Here is an 18,540-nt window from a genome sequence, read left to right as displayed (position 1 = left end):
GAGTTCAAGTGGCATGGCGGCGTTTTCTTTTTGTTTTTGTTGGCCTGGAAACGAGCGCCAAATTCATCGGAAATTTTATTGTTGTTTTTACCAAGTTCTTAATGCCATTTCTCTTTCGTCTTAGCCTCTTCGCCCTATCAAGACTTTCATCAGTGCGACCCTCAGCTCTGCGAGTCTAAATTAAAAGCATACTTAGAGGCGTTTAATTACTTATTCATGGACGCTTGCGGCCCCAGTCTTGATTGGGACGACGGAGCAGTATCAACCTCCCCCCAAAATGAGCCTATTTCTTGTTGTTTTGTTCTCCCCTAACCGGATGCCATGGAGTTTACTGTCGGAGCAGGGGGTAGAAGAGAGTTCCCTAGATTGTTTGATCGAATTTCAGTTCCCCAGTACATCTGGCTGGCAGTTTAAATTGTAATCCTGTCCCGCGTGCGTATATTTTGTAGAAACAACCCAACAAGATGGATGACATGAAGAGGCCCTCAGTGACCGGTGGCACGGTGACCATAAGGCCACGGCTTATATACGGTCTCCGGTCGGATGTCATTGGTAATATCCATTTTAATCTGACCAAGGAGGTCATCTATCCAGTGGAGGGTGTCCTGGCATTCCACGATTACGTGCAAAACAAGCAACGGTTTCTGAGGTGAGAGTGAGGCAATCCTTATATGTTTTAGTTCTTAAATCATTGTTAATCCCCAGATTACCAGAGGATACTCGACCAGAGGTTATTGCCATAAGCTCACATCGCAAACTGTTGGCCGTGCTGGAGAGACATACTAAAAAGTGAGAATTGAATAGCTTAAATATGATTCCGATTTTGTAATCCCCATATAGTGGCCGCTATATATCCATTTATGAACTAGCCACCCTGAAGAAACGCCGCCACTTGGAACTGCCAGCCAATCACAAAAACAGTGAAGTCCAGCAAATGATTTTCACCAATGACTCCAGATCTGTGGCTGTGGTGACCAAGCCGCCAGAGGAGGCGGTTATCATGATGGTCCTGGACAAGACCAGTACCATTATCGAAGGAAGAGCCACAGTTCCAGGGTCGCATGGTGGTGCAGAGTGCATCGCCGGAAACCCGAACGATTGCAGCTTTTTGGCAGTTGGAGGGGAACGAACCCTGTTATTGATGAGCAAGTCGGAAAGGGGTTTCAGCATCAGCAATAATCTGAAGGTCAAGTATCGGGTCTGCTCAATGGCCTTCTTGTCGCTGGATCTTCTAATGGTGGGATCGGCGGATGATCAACTGATTCTCGTCGAGAACGGTGAACACAAGTTGATCCAAAAAGCCAGTGATGCGGACACCGTGGATCTCATGATCGACCAAGAGATATTCGATCGTGATCGGGAGTTGCAGGATCAACGCTTTGTGACCACGCAGCCAGTTACTTTGTTTGACCGGAGAGTCCTTTGCATGACCGCCTTTCCCAAAGGATTTGCCTACGTCATTTTCAATCGGGTCTTTGTGTTTGAAAGAGTTTCCAAGTTTAAGTTCGAAAGGAAAACCATCTTGACGGTGCCTATTAATTTGTATTCAGAGCCCCAGTACCAGATCCGAAATCTGGCCATAGATCACAAGCAGGAGACGGTGATCGTGACGACAGCCCACTCTCAGATCTACGTGGGCATTCTCATAGTCCCGGAGACGCTAAAAACCAAGCAGCTAAAGTTTGAACCTCTGGGCGTGCTCATCCATACGGCGGAGATAATTGCCATATCAGTGTGCGCCTGGAAGCCCATCATCATGACTGCCTGTGAGTAGAACTTTGACCCATCATTACGTACTTATCCTTTCTAATCCAAGCAATTTACAGCCAGAGATCAGACCATTCGGATCTGGAACTATGAGACTGCCCTCGTGGAGCTGGTGAGGAAATTCCAAGTGGATGTCAACATTGTCGAGCTGAGTTTGACGGGTCAGATGGCGGCCATTGGCTTCTCGGATCAGCTGCGTATAACCCAGATCTTTATGGATGACCTAAATGTAAGATTGAAAGATATACAAAGATGAATCCCTTAATCCTTACGTGACATTTTCTTTTAGATTGTAAAAACCTACAACTTTCCCCACTGCAATGCTGTGCGTTACTCCAATCTGGGTCACCTAATGGCCGCCGCCTACGACAATAACATTGCCGTCACCTCGGTGTACAAGCTGGATGTGATGATTAACCTCAAAGGACACAATGGCATTGTGTTGTCCGTAGCCTGGTCAAAGAACGACAAGTACTTGATCTCAGGCGGAGCCGAGGGTGCCATTTATCTGTGGGACATAGAGACTGGTACCCGAGCCCAGGAGATAGTACAGAAGGGCACTGAATACGTGACCCTCTCGTGCAGCTTTGGTGATCCCTTTACCATCTATGCTGGCACCAGTGTGGGCACGATCCGTGAGTTCCAAGACTCGACGCTTGTAAGGGAGATCACTATTCCTTCCAGGAATAAAGGCTCCGTTACGGATATGTGCTTGGCCCGATCGGATCTTATAATGTTTATATCCGATCACGAGGGGAACCTCTTTAACATGCAGCTTCCGTTCATGGAGGCTGGCGGCGGAACCTTCACCAACTTCCGGTTCTTCGATGGGCCAGTAAACAAGATGCGATTCTCCTACTGCGGCAATATGCTGTTTGCCATCTCCAGCAAGGGCACCCTGGCCATTTGGTCAATGGACAACATCGAGGGCAAGGTGCCATATATGGACCAGGACTTGATGCGCAGCCAAGAGGTTCTGATCCCCCGGAGTCAGTTGAACGACAAGATCGAGCAGATAGCCAACTTGGAGTTGCGACTGAAGCAGCAGGCAGAGGAGTTCCAGTACCAGCTGAGCCAGAACGAAATCTTTGACGGCCAGCAGCTGCAGGAGGTGCACAGGAGCTACTGCTCAGCGCTGGAGGAGCTCAAGGAGCTGAACAACGAAATCGAAGCCCGGCATACGGAGGAGATGAATCACATTACGTTCCAGATTAATTCCATCAGGGAGGATCATCGTATTCAGCTGGACACCCTGGCCACCCAGTACTCGGAGCGGATGTTGATCGAATACCAGAAGTTCACCAATTTGCGAGAGAATATGTTGGAGTTGCGCGAGAGTTACGAGGATAAGCTGAAGAACTCCACAGGCACTCTGCAGGATACGGTGGAGGCTCTGGAGAACAACTACAAGCAGCAGCTCAATGAACGCAAGGAGCTCATCCGCGATCTTATGAAGGAGATGCAGGACAAAAAGGCCGAGTTCATCGAGTACTGCCACGAGGTGGAGCTCGAAAATGATCGCAATATGGTGTCCACCCAAACCGAGTACGAAAACAAGTTAACCACCGAGAGGAATGAGACGCAGATGTGGCGCGGGAAGGCTGGAGTCCTTCAGAAGAAATTCGAGTCTCAGAGCAAGGAAATCGACAATCTTCTTGAAGAGGTGGAGATACTCAAAGAGGAGCACCAGAAATCCCAACGTAATATACAGAAACAGCTTCGCAACATTGAAGATCTGCAAAAGGACATTGCCGATCGTGACTATGCCATCAATGGCAAAGAAAAGCGAATCCAGGACCTGCTGCACAAGAACCAGGAACTGGACAAATACAAGCAGGTGCTGGGCCATAAGATCGCCGAGTTAAAGGCCCAGATAGAACCAAGGGAGTTTCAGATCAACGACAAGCGAAAGCACATCATTGAAATGGAGGCGGAGCTGGAAGGCCTCAACCAGAATAATCTCCAGTTGGAGCTGCAGTTGAAGGAGATGCGCGACAAGTACCTAAGCAATTCCGTCGAGCTTCGGACTGAGCGCCATCGGGCGAAGGCCTCCCGGGAGTGTTTGCATGCCATCTGCTCGGATATCTACTATGTGGCCGGGGAGATTAACTCAAGCGAAGGCCTCAAGAAGGCCGTGAAGGAACTCTTCCGCAAGCACGCCTCCGACGACGAGCTCAAGCGCTTCGTTAGCCTGGAGGCGGAGGTGAAGGATGAGTTTATGCGACAACGCAAGCAAATCGAAAATGTCCTGGCGCGGTACAAAACGGTGGCTGAAGACAAGACGGTGCAAAGGAAGTACGACAAGCTTTTCAAGGAGAATGTTGTTTTGCTGGAGGAAATCGAAAAGCTGCAAGAGACCAACAAAGTACTGCGCAGCAAGCTCAAGGAAGACATACGGCGATCAACGCTCCAAAAAAAATAATTACAGTCTATAAAAATATGTATTTCACATTGAACTTAACGAAATATTTAGTTGAAAGGCTATATATACATATAAAAAATGGCATTAGTTAAGAAGTGTGTATAGCTATATCTAGGCCTCGACCAAGACTTTTTTGGGTTTGCTGCTTATTGCTTTGGTCCTTTCAGGCTCCTCCGACGTTTCGGGTTCGTTTTCCGCAGGAACAGGCAAATCTTCGGTGGGCACGTCTGGCAGTTGTGCAGTTTTCTGCTGGTCCTCCTCGGCCTCGAGGGCATCCAATTCGGCCAGCACATCCTCCTCGTCTTGCTCCGTTAGCACATCCGTCAGTATAGCGTCGATCTCTTGCTGTTTTTCGATTCCCTCTCGCGTCTCGTCCATGATGCGTTCCACCTCGTTTATGTCCAGCAAATCGTGCACCTTCTTCAGGGCTGCATTGCCTGCCTTGAGGCCATCCAGCACCTTCATCTCAACTTGGGCAAACTCCAGGTCGGCGGCTAGTTTCTCCAGGTTCTCCAGCTGCTTGTCCGCGTTGGTCAAGAGACTTTCCTGGTACTTTTTCTTTCGCAGCAAAGACTTGGCCCGGCTAGAGGAGTAGGAGGAGTTAGTGACGACCTTATTGGTTTTATAATAAATACTTACTCCTTGCGACCCTGTTGGAGACACTTCCTGGCCAGCAGTCTGTCATTTTCCAGTTGCAGTTCTATGCGTTTTTGGTACTGCTTCAGGCGATCCCGTTGCTGCTTGAGTTGCTGGAATAAGGATGTTTTGGATGGTTAGATAGGTTGACTAGACTCTATATTAGCCATTTGCTTACTAAAACCGCCTTGTCCTGGTCGGTTATTCGGCTAGGAGCCGTTTTTTTGCTACTTTTCCCAAACAAAGCCCCCATGACTCAATTAGTATAGCCAGCTGACGTGTTGCAAAGTGTTCCTAACGCCAACCGGAATGCAATGTGACCAGCTGCCGGTAACCAATCTTTTTCAGGTGAACGGCTATACTGCCAACATTTGAACGGCTGATCAACATTTCTGATAACTTATCATAATCCGAATCAAAATCGGTTACAGCCCCTTCCTCACCCTGCCAATGGAGCCGGAGATCAGGCCGCATGTTTTAATCATTGAACCCTTCTATGGAGGCAGCCACAAGCAGCTGATAAGCACATTAGTTGAAAGTTTACGTCCGGAGGAATATGAGATTTACACTCTGCCGGCCAAGAAATGGCACTGGCGGGCACGGAGTTCGGCGCTTTACTTCTCCCAGGTCATACCACAGGATCATAGCTACCGGGTTTTATTCACCAGTTCCGTGCTCAGTCTGGCCGAGTTGATCGGCATCCGGCCGGACCTGGCCACGTGCCGGAAGATTGTTTACTTTCATGAGAACCAACTCATCTATCCAGTGCGGGAAGTCAAGGAGCGAGACTGTCAGTATGGACTGAATGAAATCCTCACCTGCCTGGCAGCCGACTTGGTGCTTTTCAACTCCAACTTTAATCGAACCTCGTTTCTGGACAATGTTAAGCCCTTCCTCAACATCCAGCCCGATTTCCGGGTGAAAAACATACGGGAGAAGATTGAAAGTAAATGCGAAGTTTTGTATTTTCCCATTAACTTTAAAGTCTTCCCTGATCAGCGACCTGTTGAGGATTCCACAAACATCAAAGACGCCCTGCATCTGGTCTGGCCCCATCGCTGGGAGCATGACAAGAATCCAGAACTCCTGGTCTCGGTGTTGCTGGAGCTGGTCAACCGCCAAGCTAACTTTCATGTTACCATCTGTGGTGAGAGCTACCAGGAAGTTCCCCAGGCCTTCGAAAGCATAAAAGAAAAGTTGGGTGACCGACTGATTAACTTTGGCCACCTAACCCGTGATGAATATGTGAGGACCCTGCTCACAGGCGACATTGTGATATCCACCGCCATACATGAGTTTTACGGAGTAGCCATGCTGGAGGCGGCTTACTGCGGTTGCTATCCACTAGCCCCCAATAAGTTGGTCTATCCGGAAATCTATCCCAAAGAAAATCTCTTCAACACAACGAACTCCTTGGTTAAGATGCTTTCCAACTGGTGCCGGAACCCCAGTGCTTTTCGAAGGATTCGTGATAAATTCCGGAAGGAGTTCGATTTTGAAAAGTTTTCGGCGCAATTTTTGGTTCCCAGATATTTTGAGAAAATGAACGTTGAAGAGTTGCGACCAGAAGAACTAAGATAATACTTGTTTAGTAAAGTCTTATTTTGTAATAAATTTTTTGTTAAAACAACTCATTTTGTACAGTTAATTATTCCGTTTTTATTCGCACTTGCGTGCAAACCATTTTCAAATTGTAAAAAATATCTCTAATCCAAATTGAAAACCAGACAGAGTAGTTTAACGGTACGACTTCTGGTAGCGGGCACGGGCACCTGGACCGCCGAACTTCTTGGGCTCGCAGCGACGCGGATCGCCGACCAGCAGGGTTCTGTCGTACTGCACCAGAATGTCCTTGATCTCCTTCTTGGAGGCCTCATCGACATCTAAAATGAAGAGAAACAATAGAACGCAAGGAGCTCATCCGCGATCTTATGAAGGAGATGCAGGACAAAAAGGCCGAGTTCATCGAGTACTGCCACGAGGTGGAGCTCGAAAATGATCGCAATATGGTGTCCACCCAAACCGAGTACGAAAACAAGTTAACCACCGAGAGGAATGAGACGCAGATGTGGCGCGGGAAGGCTGGAGTCCTTCAGAAGAAATTCGAGTCTCAGAGCAAGGAAATCGACAATCTTCTTGAAGAGGTGGAGATACTCAAAGAGGAGCACCAGAAATCCCAACGTAATATACAGAAACAGCTTCGCAACATTGAAGATCTGCAAAAGGACATTGCCGATCGTGACTATGCCATCAATGGCAAAGAAAAGCGAATCCAGGACCTGCTGCACAAGAACCAGGAACTGGACAAATACAAGCAGGTGCTGGGCCATAAGATCGCCGAGTTAAAGGCCCAGATAGAACCAAGGGAGTTTCAGATCAACGACAAGCGAAAGCACATCATTGAAATGGAGGCGGAGCTGGAAGGCCTCAACCAGAATAATCTCCAGTTGGAGCTGCAGTTGAAGGAGATGCGCGACAAGTACCTAAGCAATTCCGTCGAGCTTCGGACTGAGCGCCATCGGGCGAAGGCCTCCCGGGAGTGTTTGCATGCCATCTGCTCGGATATCTACTATGTGGCCGGGGAGATTAACTCAAGCGAAGGCCTCAAGAAGGCCGTGAAGGAACTCTTCCGCAAGCACGCCTCCGACGACGAGCTCAAGCGCTTCGTTAGCCTGGAGGCGGAGGTGAAGGATGAGTTTATGCGACAACGCAAGCAAATCGAAAATGTCCTGGCGCGGTACAAAACGGTGGCTGAAGACAAGACGGTGCAAAGGAAGTACGACAAGCTTTTCAAGGAGAATGTTGTTTTGCTGGAGGAAATCGAAAAGCTGCAAGAGACCAACAAAGTACTGCGCAGCAAGCTCAAGGAAGACATACGGCGATCAACGCTCCAAAAAAAATAATTACAGTCTATAAAAATATGTATTTCACATTGAACTTAACGAAATATTTAGTTGAAAGGCTATATATACATATAAAAAATGGCATTAGTTAAGAAGTGTGTATAGCTATATCTAGGCCTCGACCAAGACTTTTTTGGGTTTGCTGCTTATTGCTTTGGTCCTTTCAGGCTCCTCCGACGTTTCGGGTTCGTTTTCCGCAGGAACAGGCAAATCTTCGGTGGGCACGTCTGGCAGTTGTGCAGTTTTCTGCTGGTCCTCCTCGGCCTCGAGGGCATCCAATTCGGCCAGCACATCCTCCTCGTCTTGCTCCGTTAGCACATCCGTCAGTATAGCGTCGATCTCTTGCTGTTTTTCGATTCCCTCTCGCGTCTCGTCCATGATGCGTTCCACCTCGTTTATGTCCAGCAAATCGTGCACCTTCTTCAGGGCTGCATTGCCTGCCTTGAGGCCATCCAGCACCTTCATCTCAACTTGGGCAAACTCCAGGTCGGCGGCTAGTTTCTCCAGGTTCTCCAGCTGCTTGTCCGCGTTGGTCAAGAGACTTTCCTGGTACTTTTTCTTTCGCAGCAAAGACTTGGCCCGGCTAGAGGAGTAGGAGGAGTTAGTGACGACCTTATTGGTTTTATAATAAATACTTACTCCTTGCGACCCTGTTGGAGACACTTCCTGGCCAGCAGTCTGTCATTTTCCAGTTGCAGTTCTATGCGTTTTTGGTACTGCTTCAGGCGATCCCGTTGCTGCTTGAGTTGCTGGAATAAGGATGTTTTGGATGGTTAGATAGGTTGACTAGACTCTATATTAGCCATTTGCTTACTAAAACCGCCTTGTCCTGGTCGGTTATTCGGCTAGGAGCCGTTTTTTTTGCTACTTTTCCCAAACAAAGCCCCCATGACTCAATTAGTATAGCCAGCTGACGTGTTGCAAAGTGTTCCTAACGCCAACCGGAATGCAATGTGACCAGCTGCCGGTAACCAATCTTTTTCAGGTGAACGGCTATACTGCCAACATTTGAACGGCTGATCAACATTTCTGATAACTTATCATAATCCGAATCAAAATCGGTTACAGCCCCTTCCTCACCCTGCCAATGGAGCCGGAGATCAGGCCGCATGTTTTAATCATTGAACCCTTCTATGGAGGCAGCCACAAGCAGCTGATAAGCACATTAGTTGAAAGTTTACGTCCGGAGGAATATGAGATTTACACTCTGCCGGCCAAGAAATGGCACTGGCGGGCACGGAGTTCGGCGCTTTACTTCTCCCAGGTCATACCACAGGATCATAGCTACCGGGTTTTATTCACCAGTTCCGTGCTCAGTCTGGCCGAGTTGATCGGCATCCGGCCGGACCTGGCCACGTGCCGGAAGATTGTTTACTTTCATGAGAACCAACTCATCTATCCAGTGCGGGAAGTCAAGGAGCGAGACTGTCAGTATGGACTGAATGAAATCCTCACCTGCCTGGCAGCCGACTTGGTGCTTTTCAACTCCAACTTTAATCGAACCTCGTTTCTGGACAATGTTAAGCCCTTCCTCAACATCCAGCCCGATTTCCGGGTGAAAAACATACGGGAGAAGATTGAAAGTAAATGCGAAGTTTTGTATTTTCCCATTAACTTTAAAGTCTTCCCTGATCAGCGACCTGTTGAGGATTCCACAAACATCAAAGACGCCCTGCATCTGGTCTGGCCCCATCGCTGGGAGCATGACAAGAATCCAGAACTCCTGGTCTCGGTGTTGCTGGAGCTGGTCAACCGCCAAGCTAACTTTCATGTTACCATCTGTGGTGAGAGCTACCAGGAAGTTCCCCAGGCCTTCGAAAGCATAAAAGAAAAGTTGGGTGACCGACTGATTAACTTTGGCCACCTAACCCGTGATGAATATGTGAGGACCCTGCTCACAGGCGACATTGTGATATCCACCGCCATACATGAGTTTTACGGAGTAGCCATGCTGGAGGCGGCTTACTGCGGTTGCTATCCACTAGCCCCCAATAAGTTGGTCTATCCGGAAATCTATCCCAAAGAAAATCTCTTCAACACAACGAACTCCTTGGTTAAGATGCTTTCCAACTGGTGCCGGAACCCCAGTGCTTTTCGAAGGATTCGTGATAAATTCCGGAAGGAGTTCGATTTTGAAAAGTTTTCGGCGCAATTTTTGGTTCCCAGATATTTTGAGAAAATGAACGTTGAAGAGTTGCGACCAGAAGAACTAAGATAATACTTGTTTAGTAAAGTCTTATTTTGTAATAAATTTTTTGTTAAAACAACTCATTTTGTACAGTTAATTATTCCGTTTTTATTCGCACTTGCGTGCAAACCATTTTCAAATTGTAAAAAATATCTCTAATCCAAATTGAAAACCAGACAGAGTAGTTTAACGGTACGACTTCTGGTAGCGGGCACGGGCACCTGGACCGCCGAACTTCTTGGGCTCGCAGCGACGCGGATCGCCGACCAGCAGGGTTCTGTCGTACTGCACCAGAATGTCCTTGATCTCCTTCTTGGAGGCCTCATCGACATCTAAAATGAAGAGAAACAATAGTTTGTTAAATACAAGCCTTAAATATTTGTGAAAGTAATTAATTATAGGTTTTGAAGAGTGTGTCGATGAAGCCTCAAAATAGCAATGGTCAAATCTGCCTACTGCCCTCTTTGATTGCCTCATGCACTTGTTCTTCCTTGCTCGAGTCATTCACTGGAAATGGCACAGAATTCCAACAAAAATCTGGGAGAAGGTGCTGGCTTTGACAATAGTTGGTCTAAATGTTCCTGAAGCATCACCCAATCTGCTTATTAAGCAAGCAACTTGGTTGGTATATGCTCATAATGAAGTTCAGTCTGCCTTTCTTTAATGTCTCATAGGAAATGGCAAATAATTCCAACAAAAATCTGGAAGAAGGCGTCTATAGTCCAAATGTTTCCGATGCATCACCCAATCTGCTCTGTAAGCTAGCAGCTTGGTTGGTATATGCTCGTAATGGAGGTCACTCTGGCCTAAATGAATCATTTGCAAAAGAGACGGATTTCTCTCAAACAAAAACCTATTAAGGCGGGGAAGGGACATTTGTAAAAGTCTGCTGATACTTACACTTCTGGTAGAAGGCAACGAGGGCCTTGGAAATAGCCTGGCGGATGGCGTAGATCTGGGCTACATGACCACCACCGTTGACGCGCACACGGATGTCCACGCCGGCGAATTTCTCCTGCAAGAAGATTGATTTAAAGTAGGATTAGTAAAGAGCACAAGAGGTCCCAATCCTTAGTTAGGATTGTTTTAATCAGATAATAAAAGTAATCTCATTTGGCTTCGAATTCGGGATAAAGGTTATCATCATTTGATTCAAAAAAGTCTGGTTTACATCGAAAACTCTGACTTTTGGCTTAATCCTTTACTGAAAAGGAATTCCTATCAAAACTCACCTTGCCGAGCAACAGGAGAGGCTCCTGCAGTTTGTATTGCAGAACCTTGGGTTCAATCTGATCCAGGGGACGTCCGTTCACCCTCAGGAGACCGTTGCCACGCTTGCAGTAGGCCACGGCGGTGGCGGTTTTCTGCAATAATTAAAATCACTAGTAAAATCCATTCAATAATATAAAAGTCTCTAAAAAAAAAACCATTGAAACCTTCCACACACAAACATAACCTCAGCGGCAAGCGGTAGACACTAAATAAAATCTACCGCCTTCAGACGCGCTTTTCGTTTGCGACACGTGCGAAAACTTCACTGGATTTAGCGATTTAAGCCACACAAACCTTGCGTCCGAAGACCTGGACGGCCTGCACGGGTTCTCTGCGCTGCAAAAGTCAATTGTAACCATTAGTAATGAACGAAATATTTGTTTTTTCACAGGCACAAATACCTTCTGCTGCATTTTGCTCCGCGAGTTGGGTAGGAAAAGAGCGGAAGTCGCGTTGACAGTTGGTGGGACCAGATTTTCGGTCTAGCTGTCATTGAAAAAAATACCAAAAAGCGCCATCTATGGGACAGTGTTGCATAACAAATGATAAAAGTGGGCATTAAAATATATATTTATATACTTAAAAATATATAAAAATCGTGTTCGAAACAGAAATTATGCTTATAAAGAAACTAATAAAAAAAATAATTACATTTAATTCCAAAAAGATACGATGGAAACTTCACCCCACTTCGCCAAAGTTCCATCACTAGCGAAATCGATAACTTATACTCAAGAATGAAAAAACGAGCGTAATAAACGTTTCTTGTGCATCATTGTGAATACTCCCTCGAAACTGCTGAGCGTGCAATAATTGGCAAGCGAGCCATGGTTATCTGTGCAGCTGCCATGCCACCAGACACGAGACAGCATAATAACCAGGTCAAAGAACCCCGCAAACTAATCGATGACCTCGAAGGCTCTGGCCAAGGAGATGAAAAGGGAACAGGCGGTGACAATCGCGAGGAGGGAGAGATTGAGGACGAGTTTGAGTTGATCATATCATCCGAGGACGAGGAGTTTAAGCTACGTGCCCGCATTCAACAGCTGGAGGAGAAGAACCAGGATGTGGAACGGATGGATATGCTTTCCGCCAATTTGGCGCATCATTACAGTAAGCAACATGTTGTTGGTTGTGTGTGTATCCGGGGGATGGTCCCATTTTATCCCTCAAGGACTAGTTGATAAATATAAGAAAACAAATCAATTATTGCCTTTTATTATTGTTTCAGTGACAAGGTTCCCCATGGTGGGTTATTTGACGTTATGAAACTATTCTGTATATTTTCGCAGGTTATCCGAAACCAGCGGGGCGTTTTCCACGACACACACCGAAATCGCCCGTCCTTGTGCTATCAGATGTGTCCAGTCTATCGGAGAACGAGCTGGACGCCCAGCGAAGGGAGATTAAGCAAAAGCTTCGCCGCATGGATTTGGCCAAAAGGTATGGACCGAGTGATACCCGCAGGAGTGCAATCAGCAAACGAACCAGCTACAAACACCATCATGCATTGCCTCCGCGGAGACGCCAGCCATACCACCACTACTCTCAGAACTATCACCTGCCGCGCCATTACAAAAATCATGCGAGCTCACCGCCCCATCATCAGGATACCATTCTGGTCGATTCGCTGGACAGCCTTACAGACGACGAGTTCGACGAATACGATGAGGACGATGAGAATGAGGACGAGCTTGACCTGGAGAGGCTGAAGCTGAGCAGAGACAAGCTTCGAGTGGCCTTGGCGCGAGAGGAGCGCCAGCAAATGTACAAAAACAGTCTGCGTGAGCGTCTGCAGGTTCGCCTGCATAAGTCACCCAGTCCCAAGTTCACAAATGACTACTCCCGGTTCCCCCCGAGTCAACTGCCGTTGCCCCTAAAACATATATCTGACAATGAGGAGAACACATCAGAGCAGGCTTGTGGCAAAAAAGACGACGATCCGGCAGAACTGAGACTGAGATTAGCAGCTCTGAAATCAGCAATGTTAAAAAAACATTTCGCGCGCCAGAAACGAGATGCGGAGCGGGCATACTCGCCCACTGATATGATCAATCGCGTGCATCCTTCCATAACCAATGCGGACGAAATCGACGACCTCATGGAGATAAGTCCGGCCGCTTCCCCAGAACGAGAGCCATCCCCGCCGCGATTTACTCTAGCGGACATGGAGGACACTAAGCCCGTGGACATGGAGCTGGCTGAAACGGACAGCGAAGATCAGAATAGGGAATATGAAAATTGGAATACTTGGGGAAATAATTGGAATAGCTTAGAAACTGCCGGAGGCAGTTGGCGGTCCTTTGTGCCCAACTCGCTGCCACCTGTCTCCATGCCCATTGTGATAGATGAGGACGATGAAGATGATATCCGAGCACATGACCCGAGGGGCCGAGTGGAAAATGTTGTCTTTGATGATGACGAAGAACCGCCTCCGCCCCCGCCATTTCACATTCCGCCAATGCATCTGGAGGACGAGGATGCGCGAGATGCTATGCATCTGGTCGATCACCATTCCAACCATAGTTACATAACTGATATGCAATCGGTTTCCATGGAAAACTCACAGACGCGTATGCGATCACATACCGAGTCCAGTGACGACGAAGCTGGGGCTCTGCGGGCTTTGCTCCTCGCCAATTTGCGTTCAATAAAACCGCCTCCGCCTCCTCCACCCCCGCCTGAGTGCCCGCCCTCGCCGCCACCTCAGAATTTCGGTCCTTCTGCCCCTCCGCCATCCGCCGTTGAACTTCCTAGAGAAGATTCGAACGCAAGCTATGAGTCGGATGACCCAGATCAGCTGCGTTCACTTCTTCTCTCCAGCATAGCAACGAAAAAAGCTGTCAAACCGAGTTTGAGGGGCAATCAGGGCTTGCCAGAGATACTCAAGAATGCTGTGAAGCGCTTCCAAAACAGCGCCTTCTCCCCCAAAGAAGTGGAAGAGCCGACAAGGGAACAGAATCCCATTCCCCCAGAGATAAATGAACCAGAAATCCAGAAAGAATCGCAAATCGAAAGTGTGTCAGAGCCCCCACCAACTCCAATTGCAGCAACCTTTGAAGAACCGGTCGAAATCCCTCAGCGCTTAGAAGTCTTTCAGAATAAAAGTATAAACCAAACCTCACCCTCCTCCAAAATCATCAAAATCGTGAAACCCAACAAGGTGATAAACAAAAAGGCAACTACGAAGAGGAAAATGCCAGTAGATGAGGCATCATCTCCAAGATTGAGTATCAAACGTCCGTCAACGCTTATGATCAAGGAACCTAACGCTCCGCTGCACAGTCGTTCGACAATTGCGTCCAGCACCCGCCTTATTACAACCGTGGATCCAGCTACCATCAGGGTGAACAAATTGGTCATCAGCTTGGCAGAGGAATCGGCAGCTAGCGACGACGATTTAGAGCTGAACTCGTGCATGGCCTACACCCCGTACGCGGACATAGCCAGTCCCCTGAGCCTGGCCATGGGTAGTGCCAGTGGTTCAACCACCCGATCCAACACTCCCACGGCCGAGATGGGAGATATGAATCCCGCACCCAATACCAACCTGAGGAGAACTGTCATCAACGATCACTTTGAGAAAAAGATTGATGACTTCCTGAAACAAGCCAGATCCCAGGCACCTCTGACTAGTTCGCCGGAGGCGTCTGTTGAGAAAATGCCCGAGGAACCAAAGGTAGCCGAAAAGCGGAAAGATGTGCTTCCCTCTCCGATACTTCCTACAAAAATATCACCAGGGGTAGGTTACTATAAGTTAGTTTCATCCTCAAAATATAAAGTTTTTTGTTTTTTTTCAGGCTGTGAGACATTTGCCAGTGGCTTCCCAGAAGGAGTACCTGCGTTTGATCGAGCGCATGCAAATGCTGGAAAAGAAGAAACAATTGGAAGCCAAAGCTAAGGTTCTGGGTCCCAAAAGCAAAGCTAGTCCTGTGAGAAAGGCACCGCCACCCAAACAAAACGGTTCTCTCTCTAAAACGGGGCCAAAGTCGGCTATTAAAGCTAACCCTGCTGGTAGCATCAAGTCCGTTGCGCCACCTGAAGCACCAAAAGATAAACTTCCAGATCCCAAAGTACCAAAGCTCAATCCCAAACCAAATCCCCCATCAAAGGAAAGCCGGCTCAAGGCATTTGAGAATTCGTTTAAAAAAATCGGGTATGTTTCCTGTAGATTCAGCTATGGATATTGATTTCTAAACGTTTTTCGTGCAGGGCCAGCATGGTAACCAATCTGGACAAGTCACTGCAGCTGGTGGAGGAAGCCAAGAAGTCAAAGGCGATACGACTGCAATGTTCGCAGCGACTAAAGGAACTGTATGCGGAAATGCAGTCTGTGAAGCAGGTGGTCAAGCAGGAGGAATTGAAGCTGTCGCGGATTCAGCCAGAGATTCAGACCAGCCACGAGATAATCATATCTCTGAAACAGAAACGCCATAAACTCCACACAGCGGCCATGGACCTGGGCCGTGGATTAAGGGGCGATGACTACAGGTACTACCATCATCAACCACATCAACGACCTGAACGGCGTGGGAAAGCTGGACCAATGCAGATTGCAGCAGCCACATCAATCAAGAGGGGCAGGGGAAAGGTTCTATGCGACTATAGGTTTGGTTTTCTTGCAGGTTAATCGACGAGGGCAAGGCGACTATCACGCAAAAATCCACGAAATTAACCAAGGAAATCCGTCTCTACAATTCCATCTTGAAGTACGATGACCTGAAGAAACTGACTGCTCCAGAGGATCTTCAGCCAAATCCTGTGATTGAACCGGAGGATCCCGCTCCCACGCCACCCGCTCAGGAGCCTCCTGAAGAAAGGCCAACGGAATTGGAGGCGAGCAACCGAGAGGAGCCTTCGGAAGCTTCGGATACAAACAAATCTAGCATAGAACCGGAAAAGATGCCTCTAGATGTGCGTGGATTTCGATTTATACAAATAGCTTTCAAAAAATACCTATGAAAGGCGATTCTCTTAGCCTTCCTAAGAGTGTGGTCAGCACTCTGCTGCCGAGCGATTTGTCGCAAACAAAGAACTAACAAAACGGTTGAGTTTATTTTCAGAATCCGGCGCAGAGCAAACCGAGTGAAGCCAGACGGGGGGTGAAACAACCGGGACCCTTTACTGTGACCACGATGCGGGAGCTAAGGGAGGATACGGCTAAACGGGTGGGATCACTCAGGCACCAATATGTCTTAACCTACCAAACGCCCATGTCCCGCAACTACAACAGGTGAGTAAGAATTTGTTTCTTTGTTGCCTGGTGAAAGTATTTGCTTTCGTTCTTTGTATCCCCTATTCCCCCAGCGACCTTGATGTCTACGCCACCATATGCCCCTTCGATCTGATGGGACGCTGCGAGGATGCAGACTGCTCCTTCCTGCATTTAGCCCGACCCGATGCCCCACCAGGCATCGGCGAGAAAGAGCTGCCAAAGACAAACCTCACTATTAATACCTAACAACCAAACAAAAACAAAAAAAAACTCACATAACCACTAAAAGCAAACATAATCTTAAAAATAGCGTGCTTGAATTCTGGTAAGTTGAACTCTTCACGCAACTTAATATTTAAATGTTGCTTTCAGTCAACTTTAAAAAACGAAAACAAAAAAAAAGTTGAAATTAAAAACCCAACAAATCAAATGCTAAGCAAACCGAAGAGGATGAGCAGATGGCGCCCAACGAGTGCAAATACACAAAAAAAATTGAACAAAGATTTACAAAAAAAAAAGAAATAATCGTTACAGGGTTGTACCTTGTTTGTTATATACATTTATATATAATTGTATATAGTATATCCCATATATATTTTTGACTATCCCATGTAGTGCAAAGTTCCAAAGTTCACCGGCGCTCGATGACGATTTTCGGGCTTCGATACGAACGGATGTGCATTTGTAATTTTCGCTTCTGTTATTCGTTTCTTTTACTTTATAATTTTACTCAATTTTTTCTACGATTTGCCATAAAAGAACCGAACAGAACTGTACTTTGAAATAAGTTCTAGTTACGCGATGTTATTTAGAATATGATTTTGATTTAATTTCTTAATGATGAGAAGGCCAAAACAACATAATTTCGTTTCGAAATCACTCTTTAATATCATTACTATACATTTATAATTATTATAAAGTTTTCTAAAAATGCAAAAAATGAATTTCCAACACAAAATTCAACAAAAAAAAAGAAAGATGAAATAAATAAATAAAAATACCAAAAACAAATGAGGTTTTTCTAGGGGGGAAGGATAAGAGCTCCAACTAAGATAATTTAGCCTTGTTTATTTCTAAATATATACATAATTTAAGTTAAATACAATAGGTTATCACAGCCAATCCCAGCAGGAGTGCGAAATAATTTAATTTACACAGTTTGGTTCGCCGCCTGCATTCTACGCCATCTTACTGGTCGCCATAGAAGACATAGGCATTGCACCAGTCCTTGATGCCATCATCGTTGCTACAGCACATGGGATATATGATCTGGGACTTGGTGACCTTGGCACATCGCATGCACAGCTCCATTGTGGCAGTGTCCTTTTCGCACTGTTGCACTTTCAGGATGGTCTCCTCGGACAGATTCCCGTGATACTCGCTGGGATCGACGCTGGCCGTCTCCATCATCGAGGGTCTCGCGTCGACACTCAGCATGAGGAGGGTCGTTGCCATCAATATACTGCAGAACATCTGCAATAAGTCGAAGATGAAGCAATTTATTAATTGAAATATTTTCGGGAAGACCCAAATGGAATGGGAATCAGAGGCTGTTTGAAGCGCTTTTGTCGGGTTTTGTCTAAATCTTGAAATCAGAGCCAGATTAAACGAGTTTAATAAAATCATTGCACATTCATAATAAAATTAGTTCAATCTTCACTTTTGGATAGATTTTATGAATCTATTTTATTTTATTGTTTAGCACCGCCTATAAATCATTGTGGAGCAAATGGCATTATATATACAAGGAGGTTTATTTCGATCGTTGATTAGAGGCTCGGGCAGTATTATCATTTTGGGTGTTTTGATAGACTTTGTATTCAAATAATTCGAGTCAGGGACAGAAGTGTTTCCTTACTTTCTTAGCCATTCTGTGGATCTGATTAAATAATACTTTCTCTCCCGAAAACGCGACAAAATATTTTTGTTTAATTTGATAATCGCACAATGTTATGATTTCCCGATCTGGTATAGTCAGCAACTGGGAGCCAGTGGCGATGGAGCATTACTTTTTATACACGAGAGGCACGAGTGGCTGAGGCAACGCACCCACCAATCCACCAAACCACCAGCACACCAACACACCAACCCACCACCACAACAATAACAATCTCGAGGCCCGTCAGCTCGGCTGAAG

The 18,540-nt window shown here is 46.6% G+C and overlaps 8 protein-coding genes and 1 pseudogene across 10 annotated transcripts; 5 read left to right on the top strand and 4 right to left on the bottom strand.

Annotated features, from left to right (window-relative positions):
* The first annotated feature begins 324 nt into the window (after nt 1-324).
* On the top strand, nt 325-4,189 carry LOC108121328 (testes of unusual size). The gene is made up of 5 exons (XM_017235367.3): nt 325-649; nt 706-789; nt 841-1,766; nt 1,827-1,996; nt 2,057-4,189. Exons 1-5 carry the CDS (start codon nt 465-467, stop codon nt 4,187-4,189), a joined length of 3,498 nt encoding a protein of 1,165 aa, XP_017090856.1. The 5' UTR covers nt 325-464.
* Nucleotides 4,190-5,162, bottom strand: LOC108121329 (vacuolar protein sorting 20). Its single transcript, XM_017235368.3, has 3 exons — nt 5,004-5,162; nt 4,829-4,938; nt 4,190-4,772 (listed from the first exon to the last, which is right to left on the bottom strand). The coding sequence occupies exons 1-3, from the start codon at nt 5,076-5,078 to the stop codon at nt 4,301-4,303; spliced, it is 657 nt and encodes a 218-aa protein (XP_017090857.2). The 5' UTR covers nt 5,079-5,162; the 3' UTR covers nt 4,190-4,300.
* On the top strand, nt 5,160-6,421 carry LOC108121340 (tRNA-queuosine alpha-mannosyltransferase). 2 transcript variants are annotated; one of them, XM_070278765.1, is made up of 2 exons: nt 5,162-5,771; nt 5,825-5,964. In XM_070278765.1, the coding sequence occupies exons 1-2, from the start codon at nt 5,276-5,278 to the stop codon at nt 5,833-5,835; spliced, it is 507 nt and encodes a 168-aa protein (XP_070134866.1). In that variant the 5' UTR covers nt 5,162-5,275; the 3' UTR covers nt 5,836-5,964. The 2 variants fall into 2 exon arrangements, with proteins under 2 accessions (XP_017090869.2, XP_070134866.1); XM_017235380.3 differs by having other exon boundaries at nt 5,160-6,421.
* A 335-nt stretch (nt 6,422-6,756) lies between these two features.
* On the top strand, nt 6,757-7,728 carry LOC122321118 (cilia- and flagella-associated protein 57-like). Its single transcript, XM_043210539.1, has one exon. The coding sequence runs from the start codon at nt 6,757-6,759 to the stop codon at nt 7,726-7,728; it is 972 nt and encodes a 323-aa protein (XP_043066474.1).
* On the bottom strand, nt 7,729-8,633 carry LOC122321271 (charged multivesicular body protein 6-A-like; annotated as a pseudogene).
* A 69-nt stretch (nt 8,634-8,702) lies between these two features.
* On the top strand, nt 8,703-9,961 carry LOC122321119 (tRNA-queuosine alpha-mannosyltransferase-like). 2 transcript variants are annotated; one of them, XM_070278764.1, is made up of 2 exons: nt 8,704-9,311; nt 9,365-9,505. In XM_070278764.1, exons 1-2 carry the CDS (start codon nt 8,816-8,818, stop codon nt 9,373-9,375), a joined length of 507 nt encoding a protein of 168 aa, XP_070134865.1. In that variant the 5' UTR covers nt 8,704-8,815; the 3' UTR covers nt 9,376-9,505. The 2 variants fall into 2 exon arrangements, with proteins under 2 accessions (XP_043066475.1, XP_070134865.1); XM_043210540.2 differs by having other exon boundaries at nt 8,703-9,961.
* Nucleotides 9,962-9,999: 38 nt separating this feature from the next.
* On the bottom strand, nt 10,000-11,703 carry RpS16 (ribosomal protein S16). Its single transcript, XM_017235382.3, has 5 exons — nt 11,590-11,703; nt 11,483-11,524; nt 11,149-11,280; nt 10,817-10,931; nt 10,000-10,248 (listed from the first exon to the last, which is right to left on the bottom strand). Exons 1-5 carry the CDS (start codon nt 11,599-11,601, stop codon nt 10,103-10,105), a joined length of 447 nt encoding a protein of 148 aa, XP_017090871.1. The 5' UTR covers nt 11,602-11,703; the 3' UTR covers nt 10,000-10,102.
* A 197-nt stretch (nt 11,704-11,900) lies between these two features.
* LOC108121312 (uncharacterized) lies at nt 11,901-16,985 on the top strand. The gene is made up of 7 exons (XM_017235351.3): nt 11,901-12,301; nt 12,481-14,930; nt 14,989-15,344; nt 15,401-15,679; nt 15,814-16,102; nt 16,252-16,421; nt 16,496-16,985. The coding sequence occupies exons 1-7, from the start codon at nt 12,016-12,018 to the stop codon at nt 16,647-16,649; spliced, it is 3,984 nt and encodes a 1,327-aa protein (XP_017090840.2). The 5' UTR covers nt 11,901-12,015; the 3' UTR covers nt 16,650-16,985.
* Nucleotides 16,986-17,451: 466 nt separating this feature from the next.
* On the bottom strand, nt 17,452-18,396 carry LOC108121313 (uncharacterized). The gene is made up of 2 exons (XM_017235352.3): nt 18,262-18,396; nt 17,452-17,876 (listed from the first exon to the last, which is right to left on the bottom strand). The coding sequence occupies exons 1-2, from the start codon at nt 18,271-18,273 to the stop codon at nt 17,592-17,594; spliced, it is 297 nt and encodes a 98-aa protein (XP_017090841.1). The 5' UTR covers nt 18,274-18,396; the 3' UTR covers nt 17,452-17,591.
* Nucleotides 18,397-18,540: the final 144 nt, after the last annotated feature.

Source organism: Drosophila bipectinata, chromosome 2R (assembly GCF_030179905.1).
Source record: "Drosophila bipectinata strain 14024-0381.07 chromosome 2R, DbipHiC1v2, whole genome shotgun sequence".
Classification (NCBI taxonomy): Eukaryota; Metazoa; Arthropoda; class Insecta; order Diptera; family Drosophilidae; genus Drosophila; species Drosophila bipectinata.
This window is presented reverse-complemented; position numbering and strand designations above follow the sequence as displayed.